The sequence below is a fragment of the Phacochoerus africanus genome, chromosome 15 (assembly GCF_016906955.1).
Source record: "Phacochoerus africanus isolate WHEZ1 chromosome 15, ROS_Pafr_v1, whole genome shotgun sequence".
NCBI classification, from domain to species: Eukaryota; Metazoa; Chordata; class Mammalia; order Artiodactyla; family Suidae; genus Phacochoerus; species Phacochoerus africanus.
The window spans coordinates 61,729,208-61,744,616 of NC_062558.1; the positions used below are offsets into that span (position 1 = coordinate 61,729,208).

The following is a 15,409-nucleotide window of genomic DNA, read 5'->3' on the forward strand; positions in this document are numbered from 1 at the left end:
TAGGGCCTAGGTATGCCTATACACAGAATACATTTTTATTGAACATTTTGATTTGTAAGTTTTGAAAAGTTATACATTAGCTCTGTGGGCTTCCTTTTAAGCTGATGCTCCAGGCCCTACACACGTGGGAGATGTGTCTGATGTTGTAACAAATGCTAAACTCAGACTATTTCCTATTCACAATTTTATTAAATTCTGTTTTGTGTAGGAAACATATATAGTTTATATAAGATATATACATAAGTCCTGTGAAGTTAAAGGATACTTCACAAGTGTTCAATGTTGTCCTAATTATTCAATTTATCTCTGCTTCTAAAAAGCTTCATACTCAAATGGTTGCAAGGATTAGAGCAGCAGAAAGGCTATGACTATTAACAGAAGGGAACTTCCATAGTGAAATCTGGATTCCATTGTAATCTTCACATAATACAGATCCCATATTCCTTTCTGATACTGCAACCTGAGTTGAAGGTTACTCAAACATACAAACCATAAATTTTCATAGAAATACATATAAAAACTCACAGAGTACAAAGAAATCTGAATAAGTTCTGTATCTGACTTAGTAGCAGAGTACCATCAACTTCTTGTACTTTAGAATGTTAGAGTTATGTAATGTTATTATTAGAAGAAGCTTCATAAAGGGCACAGGAGAATTCTATGCACTATTATTGCAAATTTTTGAGAATCTATTTTTTCATTTTACTTTTTTTTGTTTTTAAAGCTTTACATTGCACAATTTACATCTTTAAATCACAATTTGTTACATTTCCTAAAAATAACTATGCCATCAAAATATGGCATATCAAAAATGTGGCATCTACTGTTATATATATGTAATATAACATTAGAAAAAAATCCTAATGTTGTATTACTTCTAAATAAAATCTTAAAGCTACATGTCTCAAATGGACAGATTTCTCCCCAATAAAAATTCTGACATAACCTAGCTTGTATTTTTGCTAAAATTTTTATGAAGTTAAAAAAAGAGAAAAAAAAAACCTATGAGGTTTTATGCCACTATGAGTTACATGATATTCAATGGAATGTTACTTCTCAATAACACTGTCCTATACTTGTTGCAGTCTGGGGATTTGCCTCATATCACTTTCAAGTAAAATAAGGCCAGGCTGTAGATGAAAGTTACTGAACATTCAGGACGTCAACGGAGCTTTCTCCATAGATGAATTCTCTGAAGCAGAGTAGTTGCTGAATTGTGGCTCAACATTCCTAATATTCACTTCAATCATAATATTTTTCTCCTGTGTGAGTTCTCTGATGTACAATGAGGTTTGACTTCTGAGAGAAGGTTTTTCCACATACATTACATTCATAGGGCTTCTCCCCTGTGTGTGATCTCTGATGTTTAGCAAGGTCTGATTTACGGTAAAAAACTTTCCCACATTCATTACATTGACAAGATTTCTCTCCTGTGTGAGCTCTGTGATGCACTGTGAGGGATGACTTGTGACTGAAAGATTTCCCACATTCATTACATTCATAGGGTTTTTCCCCTGTGTGTTTTCTCTGATGCAAAGTAAGTCCTGACTTCACACAAAAAGACTTTCCGCATTCATTACATTTATAGGGTTTTTCTTCTGTATGTGTTCTCTGGTGCACAATTAGAGCTGACTTATGGCAGAAAGCCTTTCCACATTCACTACACTCATAGGGTTTCTCCCCTATATGAATTCTCTGGTGCTGAGTGAGCTGTGACTTCTGGCAGAAGGTTTTCCCACATTCGCTACACTCATAGGGTTTCTCCCCTGTATGTGTTCTATTATGTTTAGTTAGGTATGATTTATTATAAAAGATTTTCCCACATTCGTGACATTCATAGGGCTTCTCCCCTGTATGGGTTCTATAATGTTGAGACAGAGTTGACTTATGGCTGAAAAATTTCCCACATTCAGAGCATGCAAAGGGTTTCTCCCCTGTGTGAGTTCTCTGATGTACAGTGAGGTCAGACTTCAAGCAGAAGGTTTTCCCACATTCATAACACTCATAAGGTTTCAACCCTGTATGAATTATCTGATGCCTGGTGAGTACTGACTTGTGGTAAAAAGTTTTCCCACATGCATTACATTCATAGGGTTTATCCCCTACGTGAGTTCTCTGATGCTGTGTAAGATGTGACTTCTGACAAAAAGATTTCCCACACTCAGGACATTCAAAGGGTTTCTCACCTGTGTGAGTTCTCTGATGTACTGTTAGGTGCGAATTCATACAGAAGGATTTCCCACATTCATAACATTCATAGGGTTTCAGTCCTGTGTGTGTTCTCTGGTGTTTAGTGAGGTCTGACTTCTGGTAAAAAGTCTTCCCACATGCATTACAATGATAGGGTTTCTCCCCTGTATGTGTTCTCTGGTGTAATGTGAGGGCTGACTTGTGGCTGAAGGCTTTCCCACATTCATTGCATTCATACGGTTTCTCCCCTGTGTGTGATCTTTGATGTTTAGTAAGGTTGGATTTCTCCCAGAAAGTTTTTCCACATTCATTACACTGAAAGCGTTTCTCTCCTGTATGTATCCTCTGATGTCGAGTGAGGTGTGACTTCTCCCAAAAAGCTTTCCCACATTCATTACATTCAAAGTGTTTCTCTCCTTTGTGAGTTTTCTGAAGTTGTGAGAGGTACAACTTCCTCCTGAAATTATTACCACTTTCATTATATTCATAATGTTTCATATGTGCGCCATGATGTTTTAAAAGGGTAGACTTCACACGTAAGGATTTCCCACAATCACTAAAATCACAGTGATTTTCCTTTGAGGGAGCTGTCTGATGGAACAAGAAGGGTGAGTTATCATGGAACATTTGTCCATATTCATCATATTCACAGTCATTCCCTTCAGGGATCTCTCTCTTGTATGTATCAAATACTGCCTTTTCAAGGAAGGTTTCTCGGTATATACTGTATTCAAAATTTTGCTCTGAAGTTTGAATCTTCTCAAGCTGAATAAGATCCTTGTTATGACTGACAGTTTTCCCATTTTGAAAAAGTTCACTTTTCTCTTTGATTTTCTCATGTTTAATACTAAGTAGCAATTTTCCACAGGGAAATTCATTGATCTTTTTTCCCAAATGGTTTTTCTTGATAACAAATCCTGAAAGACAGTTGAAGCTCATTTCACATGAGTCACACTGACAGAGTATTTTTCTGTTAGGAAATGAATCTGTGTCCAAATTCAATGGTTTTCCTATTACGTTACCTTGTTCTTCAGTTAGCATTTTGTTACTGATGAATACAACTTCCCACACATGTTTAGACTGGTTTTCTTGGGTCCTGTCTTTTATGTGATCATTTTTCCAGACTTCTAGAAACAATAAAAATTAATTTTATCATATTAACACATTTCTTATGGAATGAGGCCTATACACAAATGCCCTACATTGTAGCTTGGATTCCTGCCTAATCTCCAAGGATGAAAATAACTATAAACACATATTTTTTTCTATTTCTATAGTTTCAGGTGGAAATACAAAAACAAAAGACAAAAAGTCTGGTATACTGGAAAAAAAGGATAGGAAACTATTATTAGAATACATATATTTTGTTTCTAATGTCTGTGGAATAATAGCAACTATTTAAATCTGAATCGCTCCATGTATCCTTCAAAAAAATAAAAGAAGCAATGTAAAGAGAGCAAATAAAATTACTGACAATAACCCATGACTTCAGCTTAACTAGGAAATACAGAATACTACTAACTTCGAATCACCACTAAGAAAATAAATATCACCTACAGAAAGAGTCAGCTGGAAACTATGGTAAACACATATAAAAGAAGGGACAGAGAACTTAGAGATGATTAAACACAAATAAGATTACTCCCAGAAAAGAAAGTTCCACTGTGAGTGGGAAAATACTGAGATGATAATCTCAGTTCTGATAGATGAGAGCTCAGACTACTGGGAAACCCAAATGAAGGGACTGGTATGTGGAAACTAAAGAGACAAGGGCTGGGCAAATACAAAGTGATCCTAGAATAGGACTTGGATAACAAGGAACCTGGTACAGACTGAACTGTGTCCCCTCCCAAATTCATATATTGAAACCCTTATCTCCAATGTGGCTGTACTTGGAGATAGAGCCTATAAGGAGGTAATTAAGATTAAATGAGGTCATAAGAGTGGAACACTAATCTAATGAGAATGGTGTCCTTATCAGAAGAGGAAGGAACACCAGAGCTCGCTCACTTGCCATGTGCTCACAGAAAAAAGGCCATGTGAGGACACACTAAAAAGGTGTTGTCTTTCAACTGAGAAGAGAGGCCTCACCAGAAACCAACCCTGCTGGCACCTTCTTCTTAAACATCTACTCACTCAAACTATGAGAAAATAAATTTCTGTCATGTAAGCCAGACTCTAAAGCATATCACTGAGAGCTTAAAAATCAAATAGAGGGTTAAGCAAGGAAAACGGCAACAAATGCCATTATTAGTATAAAAGTAACTACTAGAACAAAGTCAGAACTTCCTATTTGGCTCCCTCCAAATAGAACAAAGAAACAAGACCAAATAGAAGAATTCAGTACATGTGAATTACTCATTAAATATAGGACATAACTTAGACCAAACATGAGTCATATCAAAAAATATGAATCAGCTTATTAACTCACCAATTAAAACAAAATTAATTCCAAATTGAGTTGCAGACAAAACCTAAATCTATGCTGCACAGGGAAAACACATTTAGGAAAAAGTAGCACAAAGCAGGCTAAAAACAAGGGGATGAATAATATTATTCCAGACAAAGGATAACAAGAATGAAACAGAGGTGCAATCCTGATATCAGGAAGGACAAAGAAACACTTTACAAAGCTAACATCCACATGTCTGAGTGAAGAAAAAACAGTTAAGAGTATCTACAGACCAAATGACCTTCATGCAACAGAGTTCAAGAAGCAAGGGAAAACAGAAAAACACTAGTAAGAAAAGTATTTCAAGTAGTTCTTGCTGTGGTTCAGCAGGTTAAGGACCCAGCAGGTTTGAGGATGCAGGTTTGATCACTGACCTCATTCATTGGGTCAAGGATCTGGCATTGCAGCAAGCTGCAGTGGAAATCACAGATGCAGCTTGGACCCGGTGTTTCTGTGGCTGTGGTGTAAGCCGGCAGCTGTAGCTCTGATTCAACCCCTAGCCTTGGAACTTCCATATGCTGCAGCTGTTTGTTTTAAAAATATAATTGACCTACAACACAATGTTATTTCCTGTTACACAACCTAGTGATTTCAATATTTTTATAAATTTCAAACTGATCATGAAGATAAATCTAGTATGTCACCAAAGATATTACAGAATTATTGACTATATTCCCTAAAATGTAATTTCATAACTGTTACTCATTTATTCTGCAACTGGAAGTTTGTGTATCTTGATCTTCTCCACCTATTTCTATCCTCCTCCTCCTTCCTTCCCCTCTGACAAACACCTGTTTGTTTCCATATGTATCTATTTCTGTTTGTTTCATTTGTTCATTTGCTATTTTTTTAGATTCCACATATAGATAAAATTATACAATCTTTCTTTCTCTGATTTATTTCACTAGGCATAATGCCCTCTAGGTCCATCCATGTTGCCATAAATAGTAAGATTTCATTATTTATGGGGAACTAATATTCATGTGTATATGTATATACCACATCTTTATCCATTAAGTAGGCCTATCTTGGCTACTATAATGATACAATAAACACAGGGGTGCACATATCTTTTCAAATTAGTGTTTTCATTTTCTTTGGATAAATTTTCAGAAGTGGAATTGCTGAGTCATATGGTAGTTTTATTTTTAATGTTTTGAGGAATTTCCAAACTTTTCCACAGCAACTACACTGATTTACAATCCCACCAGTAGGGCATGAGGATTCCCTTTTCTCTATACTCTCATCAACACTTGCTATTTGTTGTCTTTCTTGTAACAGCTATTCTGATGGGTATGAGGTAATATCTTGGAGTTTTGATTTGCATTTCCCTGATGTTTTATGATGTTGAGCATCTTACCATGTGCCTGTTGGCCATCTGTATGTCTTCTTTAGAAAAAATGTCTGTTCAGTCCTTTGCCCATTTTTAATTGAGTTGTTTGGTCTTCTGATGTCAAGTTGCATTAATTCTTTGTGCATTTTGGGTACGAACTCCTTGTGAAATATACGCTTATCAAATATCTTCTCCCATTCAGAACTGACCTTTTCTTTTCGTTGATAGTTATCTTCACTGTGCAAAAAGCATTTTAGTTTTATGTAGTTCCATTTGTTTATTTTTGTTTTTGTTTCTCTTGCCTCAGGAGACATATCCAAAAAAAAAAAAAATTGAAGACCATGGTCAAAGAGAGTACTGTTTATGTTTTCTTCTAGAAGTTCTGTTTCTAGGTTTTACATTTAGGTCTTCAATTCAAGTTGAATTTATTTTTGTACATGGTGTGAAAGCAGAGGCAAGTTTGATTCTTTTGAATGTAGCTTTCCAGTTTTTTCAAGACCATTTATTGATGAAGCTGTCTCTTCCTTGTGTATTCTTGCCTACTTTGTCAGACTACTGACCATACAAATGTGGGTTCACTTCTGAGCTCTCTATTCTGTTCCACTGATATATGTTTAGGTTTTTGTGCCAGTATCATACTGTTTTGATTCCTGTAACTTAGTAGTATAGTTTGAAATCTGGGGGCATATCTTCAGCTTTTTTTTTTTTTTTTAATCAAAGAACTCAAAGGAGGAAAAAAAAGTACCTTGAGACAAATAAAAATGTAAATACAATATACCAAAACTTCCAGATGCAGTGAAAGCAGCTCTAAGGGGGAAATTTTTAATGATAGTGCTAACATCAAGAAACAAGAAAACTCTCAAATAAACAACCTAACTATACAACTCCAGTAACTAGAAAAAGAGGGAGCAAAGAAGTTCAATTTAGTAGAAGAGGAAATAGCAAAGCCTAGAGCAGATATAAATGAAAGAGAGACTAAAAATGCAATAGAAAGAAAAAACAAAACAGTGAAACTAAGAGCTAGTTCTTTGAAAAATAAAACTGAAAAACCTTAGCTAGACTCATGGAGAGAAAAAGAAGACTCAATAACAAAATTGGAGAAGAAGACGTTATACTGACACCACAGAAATACGAAGGATAAGAGACTACTATGAACAATTACACCACAATAAACTTCACAACTAGAAGAAATAAATTCCTAGAAATATATAACCTACCAACAGGGAGAAATTTGAAATCTTAAGAGGTCAATTACTAATAAGGGATCTGAATCCATAATCAAAAAACTCTCAAAAAACAAAAGCCTAGGAACCAGAGAGCTCCACTGGTGAATTCTGATAAACATTTTAAAAAATATTTATTACTAATTCTTCTCCAACTCTTCCAAAAATTAATAGGAAGGGACATTTCCAAATTCATTTTAGAAGGCCAGCATTACCTTGTTACCAAAACTTGACAATGACATGAGAAGAAAAGAAAGTTACAAGCTAATATCCCTGATGAATATAGACACAAAAATCCTGAACAAAAGATTAGCAACCCAAATTCAACAATCCATTAAAGGCACCATCCACCACGAAGTGGGATTTATTCCAGGAATGGAAAGATAGTTCAACATTTGGAAATTAATCAATGTGATTCATCACATTGGCAAACTATAAAAAAAACAATGATCATCTCAATAGATGCAAAAAAAGCATTTGACAAAGTTCAACTCCCATTTGTGACAAAAACTCTCAATAGAGTAGATATTGAGGGAATATACCTCAACATAATACAGGCCATATATGACAAGACAATTACTAAAATCATATTCAGTGGTAAAAAGCTGATTTTCCTGTAAGAACAGGAACAAGACAAAGATGTCCATTCTTGACACTTCTATTCAACATAGTTGGAAGTCTTAGAGCACTAAGGTAAGAAAATAAAACTAATCAGGAAGGAAGAAGTAAAAATGTCACTGTGTACAGATAACATATTACACATAGAAAATACGGAGTTCCCAGTGTGGCATAGAGGAAATGAATCCGACTAGGAAACATGAGGTTGCAGGTTCAACCCCTGGCCTCACTCAGTGGGTTAAGGATCTCATGTTGCTATGGCTGTGGTGTAGGCCGGCAGCTGTAGCTCTGATTGGACCCCTAGCATGGGAACCTCCATAGGCCATGGGTGCGGCCCTAAAAAGCAAAAAAAAAAAAAAGAAAGAAAGAAAGAAAATACTAAAGACTTATATCAAAAAACTTAAGAGAACTAGGACCAGACAGCTTCACCAGTACTGAATTCTAATAAACATTTTAAAAAGAATTATTACCAATTCTTCTTAAACTCTTCCAAAAAATTTAATAAGAAAGGACACTTCCAAATTCATTTTCCACAAATTCATTTACCAAAACTTGACAATGCCATGAGAAGAAAAATTTACAGAACAAATTAAGTAAAGTTGGAAGATACATAATATACAAAAATCTTTTGGGTAGCTATACATTAATAACAGACTATCAGAAAAAGAAAGTAAGAAAACAATCCCATTTAAAACTGCATCAAAAAGAAAAAATTACCTAAAAGTAAAATTTTACCAGAGGTAAAAAACTTGCATATTGAGAACTATAAAACACTGATAAAAGAAAATGAAGAAGATACAAATAAATGGAAAGTTGTTCCATGATTACGGATTGAGGGAATTAATATTGTTAATATGTCCATATGACTTAAAGTAATCTACAGAGTCAAAGCAATGTGTATCAAAATTCCAATGGCATTTTTCACACAAGTAGAAAAACAATCCTAATTTTTTTTTTTTTCTTTTCTAGGGCTGCACCCGTGGCATATGGAGGTTCCCAGGCTAGGGGTCTAATCAGAGCTGTGGCCACAGCCTATGCCAGAGCCACAGCAACATGGGCTCCAAGCCACGTCTGCAACCTACACCACAGCTCACGGCAACGCCGGATCCTCAACCCACTGAGCAAGGCCAGGGATCGAACCCACCACTTCATGGTTCCTAGTCAGATTCATTAACCACTGCGCCACAATGGGAACTCCAAACAATCCTAAAATTTGTATGGAACCATGAAAGACTCCAAATAGCTAAAGCAATCTTTAGAAAAAAGAACAAAGCTAGAAGTATCACACATCCTGATTTCCAACTGTATTAGGAAGCTACAATAATCAAACAGTATGGTTCTGGCATAAATAATAGACACAAAGATCAATGAAATAGTACAAAGAGTCCAAAACAACCCACATATACATAGTCAATTAATTTAAGACAAAGGATCCAAAGAGTTCTCTTGCAACACAGCCAGGTTAAGGATCTGGCATTGTCACTGCAGCAGCTTGGGTTGCTGTTGTGGCACAGCTTCAATCCACAGCCCAGGAACTTCCATGTTGCAGGTCCAGCCAAAAAAAAAAAAAAAAAAGGGACAAAGGATCCAAAAATATAAAATAGGGAAAGGATAGTTTCTTCAATAAATGGTGTTGGGAGTTCCCATTGTGGCTTGGCAGGTTGAGAACCTGACACATTGTCCCTGAGGATGCAGGTTTGATCCCTGGCCTCACACAGTGGGTTAAGAATCCTGCATTTCAGTGTAGTGGCGAAGGCTACAACTGCAGCTCTAATTCAACGCCTAGCCTGGGAACCTCCATATGCCACAGGTGCAGCCCTAAAAAAGACAAAAATAAAAATAAATAAGTAAATAAATAGTGTTGGGAAAACTGGATAGCCACAAGCAAAACAGTGAAACCAGACCACTATCTCACACCATCCACAAAAACTAACTCAAAATGGATTCAAAATAGGAACATAAAACCTGAAACCATAAAACTCCTGGAAGAAAATATAAGTTCCTTGACAGTCTTGGCAGGGATTTTTTTGGATTTGGAACTAAAAGCAAAGACAGTAGCAAAATAACCAAAAGCAAAAACAACAAAAGCAAAATAAATACATGGGACTACGTCAGACTTTAAAGCTTTAGAATATCAAAGGAAATCATCTACAAAATGAAAAAGCAACCTAATGTATTTGAGAAAATATTTACCATTATATATCTGACAAAGGGTTAAAATTTAAAATATATAAAGAACTCATACAACTCCAGAGCAAAAAAAAAAAAATCTGATTTAAAAATGAGCAGAGGAGGAGTTCCCCTCGTGGCTCAGTGGAAAGGAATCTGTCTAGCATCCATGAGGATTCAGGTTTGATCCCTGGCCTCACCCAGTGAGTTAAGGATCAGGTGTTATCGCGAGCTGTGGTGTAGGTCAGAGATGCGGCTTGGAGCCTGCGTTGCTATGGCTGTGATGTAGGCTGGCAGCTACAGCTCTGATTCTACCGCTAGCCTGGGAGCCTCCATATGCCATGGTATGGCCCTAAAAAGACAAAAAAATTAAAAAAAAAAAAATGAGCAGAGGATATGAATAGACATTTTTCCAAAGAAGACACACAATGGCCAAAAGGTACCTGAAAACATCACCAATAATCAGGGAAATACAAATCAAAACTCTACTTTTTTATTAAAATATAACTTTATAAATTTAAGGTATATGACAGGTTAACTTGACACATAAATAAATTTACTATGACTGCCATTATAGCAATAACTAGCACCACTATCATATTTCATAATTATAGTTTCTTCTTAGTGGATGGAATAATTAAGTTCTAGTCTCTTGGCAAATTTGATGATTGTAATATTGGTGCCCATATTGTTGCCTATATTCATTACACTGTCCATTAGATCTCTAGGGCTTATTTACTACTCAATACAAGTTCGTACACTTAAATAGCATGTCTTATTTTCTTATCTTCAATCTTCTGGTAATCGCCATGTTACTCTCTTGTTCTATTTGGGTTTTTTGGCCAAGACTGCAGTATGCAGAAGTTCCTGGGCCAGGGATCAAACCATGCCACAGCAGCAGCCCGGTCTGCTGCAGTGACAACACTGGATCCTTAACCTGCGTATTACCTTGTTCTTAAGAGTTTGGCATTTTTAGACTCTACACATTTAGTCACATGTCTTTCTCTGACTTATCTCACTTACTATAAGGTGCTCAAGGCCCATCCATACTGTTGCAAATCACAGCATGTCGTCCTTTGTTGTGGCTAAATAATATTCTGCTGTGTGTGTGTGTGTGTGTGTGTGTGTGTGTGTGTGTGTACAAACATACAGAGATCATGTCTTTTTTATCCATTCATCTGCTGATGTGTACTTAGGCTGTTTCTGTATCTTGGCTATTGTGAATAATGATGCAATAAAAATGGGAGTGCAATATGTTGTTTTCATTCTTGGGGTGTAAATACCCAGGAGAATTGCTGGATCATATAATTCCATTTCTAAGTTTTTGCAGACCTCCAAGCTGTTTTCCATAGCATCTGAACCAATTTACATCTTAATCAATGGTGTACAAGGGTTCCCTTTTCTCCACAACTTTACCAACACATGTTATCTCTTGTTTTCTTGATGATAGCTGTCTCTCTGGTATGATGTGATATCTTATTGTGGTTCTGATTTGTATTTCCCTGATGACTAGTGATGCTGAGCATCTTTTCACATACATGTGGCAATTAACACTACTTCTATAAATTCACTGACACATTTTTTTCACTACTATACCCTCAGCTCTTAGAGTACAGCATATACTCAAAAAATACTTGGGTCAAAGTATTTTTGTATGAAAGAATGGCTAATAATAGGGGGAATGCAGAGCAATGGAGGTAGTAAGGTAGGCAACTGAAATTGCTTGAGGATCATAGAGTAACCAAGCAAAACAACAGCAAAGATGACGTGGACAAAAACCAGACTACTGACAAGTATAAGATTGATAAATATTCAAAAAGTGAATCAAAAGGAAAACTTTTTTTTTTTTTTGGTCTTTGTATTTTTAGGGCCACACTTGTGGCATATGGAGGTTCCCAAGCTAGGGGGCCAATCAGAGCTACAGCTGCCAGCCTACGCCAGAGCCAGAGCAATGCCAGATCCGAGCCATGTCTGCCACCCACACCACAGCTCATGGCAACGCTGGATCCTTAACCCACTGAGCAAGGCCAGAGATCAAACCTACAACCTCACTGTTCCTAGTCGGATTCGTTTCTGCTGCGCCACGATGGGAACTCCAAAAGGAAAACATTTTTAAGAGTGGTATTTGGAAGTGTGATTCAAAATCAGTATTTTAAGACACTTCTAAGATTAGGACCTCGAAAGTGATATTTTCAAAGCTGTCAATCTCTAGACTAACCACAGGAAAATAATAAATTCCCTGTTCTTTTATTCAGTACATATTAACTCACCTGGGGAGCTCTGGCTTGGGAATTCATCCTCCAATATCCATGGCTCCTCTCCCTGCTCAAGCCTGAAGATCATCTCTGGTTTGGTAATACAATACCCTGTCAAAGTGAAATAATTTAGGACTTGGACCATGTAGCCTAGATTTCAGGGCCTCTGGAAGAGAAAGAAGCTTCTACAGCTGCTCAATGAAGGTGTCACTGAACATTTTATTGGAGCAGTAAATACAAGTATCTTCCTGGGGCCCAAAAGTAACCAATAAACACTGACTCCTGAATTCCAATGTTAAATAATCATTAAACTCTACGGAGTGTCCATTTGTTTCTTTTTCTTTTGTTTTTCTTTTTGTTTTTTGTTTTTTGTTTTTCAGGGCCGCACGTGCAGCATATGGAAATTCACAGGTTAGGGTGGAATCGAATCTGCAGCTGCTGGCCTACACCACAGCCACAGCAATGCAGTATCTGAGCCATGTCTGGGACCTACACCACAGTTCACTACACCACCAGATCTTTAACCCACTGAGCAAGGCCAGGGATCAAACCTGCATCCTCATGGATACTAGCAGGGTTCATTACCACTGAGCCACAACAGGAACTCCTCCATTTGTTTCTTAATTAAAATAATTTTAAAATGATATTTAGGATTACATAATAAACAGACCTTACCCACTGAAACAAGGTTACTGTAGTTCTCCAACATAACATCTCTATATAGGGATCTCTGAATTGGGTCCAGGTGCTGCCACTCCTCCTGGGTGAAGCCCACAGTCACATCCTTAAATGATACTGATCCCTGTAATTTCTGTTCAATCTGAAATATTCAGAATTAAGATGATGTAGAAAAAGGTGTATGGAAACAAATCCTTACGTGATTACCGTTCACAAGTCACCAAATAGATTTGCACAATGTTTGTTTTGCTTTATACTCTGGGAGAAGAGAAATCATAGTAGAAATATTCTGCCTTGCATTAATTATTAATTATCAAGTCTCCACAATTTATCTAGAACTATTCTAGTTCCTAAAAACATTAAAATTAATAAAAATCATGTTATTTTCAAGCATATAATATTAAGAAAACATGCAGCAATATGTTACAACCACTGTAGCTAAAGTATATACACAATAGATTAATGTTAAAGAGAAGCAAAACTACTATGATTTTGAGCTTCACTGAGGAAGAATAGCTGTTGGATAGAGTAATACTATATTCTTCAAGAACACAGGGCCATGGCACAAGCAAAGGCAGAGGCCCTCTAACATCCTCAGAAAATTAGCAAAAAGGCAAACAGATGGGAGGAGTTGAGAACAGAGCCTGGTGCTGTGATAAGAGAAAGGACCATGGAGGTAATCAAGGAAAGGATTACAGAGTAACTTTAGACCAACAGACTCCAAAGTATGTCATAATTTCTGCCTTAAAGAATATTTGTGAACCCTACAGAAGTTTATAAATTACAGGACTAAATTTGTAATACATTTATTATGAATTTTAATTTTATTCTTATTTAGACTTGAAGATGCAGAAAAAGCCTAATATTTTATAAGAATACAAATTATGGGTTCTAATTCTTCAATTCAGAGGCAATAATTAGGATGTATAGAAAACGAGACAGGAAAGATTTTGGATATATTGTACTTGAAATGTCTGCAGAACATATAAGAGAAGATATTCAACTGGGTTGTTTTTGGTATCATCCAGAGTGTATGCCTCCACTTTAGGGATCACTATTGCAGAGAAAAAGGAGCCAAAGAAGAGATTCAAGGGATATACTGAAAGCATGTGATCAGGTTTTTATTTCAGAACAAATTCTCTTAAGAAAAAAGGAAAGGCAAAGGTAAAGGATAAATCAATACTACTCACATAAACTATTAAAGTATAAACTGGAATGCAAATAAGGCATCAATAAAAGGAGTTAAAGAGCAACAGAATGTGACCACCAATTTGCTGGCAGAAAGGGAATGTTTCCCCAGGGTAAATGTATGAACAGCTGTAAATACACTAGAGACACAAAGTAAGCCAGGAACATTTGGAGAAATGCATTGGGCCCTGTATTTATGTCACCTGATTTATGACAAGGGTAACAAAAGTACGTGACAATTTCTACCTTAAAGAATATTTCTGAACATTTATCATTTCAATAAATGGTGCTAGTTTAATCATAGTGAGTATTTATTGCTATCCCAAGTGTATAAAGAAATCCATTTCAGATGGTATATAAGATCTAAATTTGAAAAAAAAGTAAAAATTTTAGAAAATGCCATAGAAATACCTTTATGAGGACAGGCAAAAACTTCTTATTTTTTTGCCTTTTAGGCCTGCACCTAAGGCATATGGAAGTTCCCAGGCTAGGGATCGAACGGAACTATAGCCCCCGGCCTACACCACAGCTACAGCAATGCAGGACCCAAGCCTCATCTGCAACCTACACCATAGGCAACTCTGGATCCTTAACCCACTGAACTCGGCTCAGATCCCAGGTTGCTGGGGCTCTGGCATAGGCCTGCGTAGGCCAGCGTAGGCATAGGCTGGTGGCTACAGCTCCAATCAGATCCCTAGCCTAGGAACCTCCATATGCTGCTGGCGCAGCCCTAAAAACACAAAAGACAAAAAATAATAACAATAAAATATCTATTTAGAATGGGAATATATAGCATTAAAAAATAATAAAATTAAATATAGCATTAAAAGGAACAACATAAGAATCAATCTCAAATTATTGATGAATTGGGGGGAAATGTATACATTAAAATAATTTACAAATTTTTAAAAGCATCCAAAACAATACATAGTATTGTTCAGCTATCTACATTTTTTTTTGATGTACACACATGGATAAAATGATAATACTAGTAGAATGTGGAACTTAATTTGGAACTAAACTACAGGGCAGAATGAGGAAGACTCCAAGAAAAAGCCAATGGAGGAGTAGTATCAGAAGTGGACAAAGGAGACTTTCCAGAGCAGACCAGTCAGTAGTGTATCGGTTCTTCAAAGAAGGCAACTACAGAGAGTCATTGTGACCTTTACCTGGACAGATATGAGAAAGTGGAGGGGAAGAACCAAGATAGAATGCTTTGGGATGAAATCTGAATGAGAAACTCAGAAACATTTACCAGAGAATTTAACTTCGAACCACCTGCTATATGACTTGTATGCACAGC

General features: G+C 36.4%; 1 protein-coding gene across 1 annotated transcript in view; it reads right to left on the minus strand.

Annotated features, from left to right (window-relative positions):
- Positions 1-15,409, minus strand: part of ZNF33B (zinc finger protein 33B) — a 17,035-nt gene continuing 1,626 nt past the window's right edge. Inside the window, 6 exon segments of the mRNA XM_047761575.1 lie at positions 1-1,181; positions 1,184-1,256; positions 1,258-3,107; positions 3,213-3,317; positions 12,256-12,351; positions 12,916-13,060. Coding sequence (XP_047617531.1) covers positions 1,144-1,181; positions 1,184-1,256; positions 1,258-3,107; positions 3,213-3,317; positions 12,256-12,351; positions 12,916-13,060 — 2,307 coding nt within the window. The 3' untranslated portion in view covers positions 1-1,143.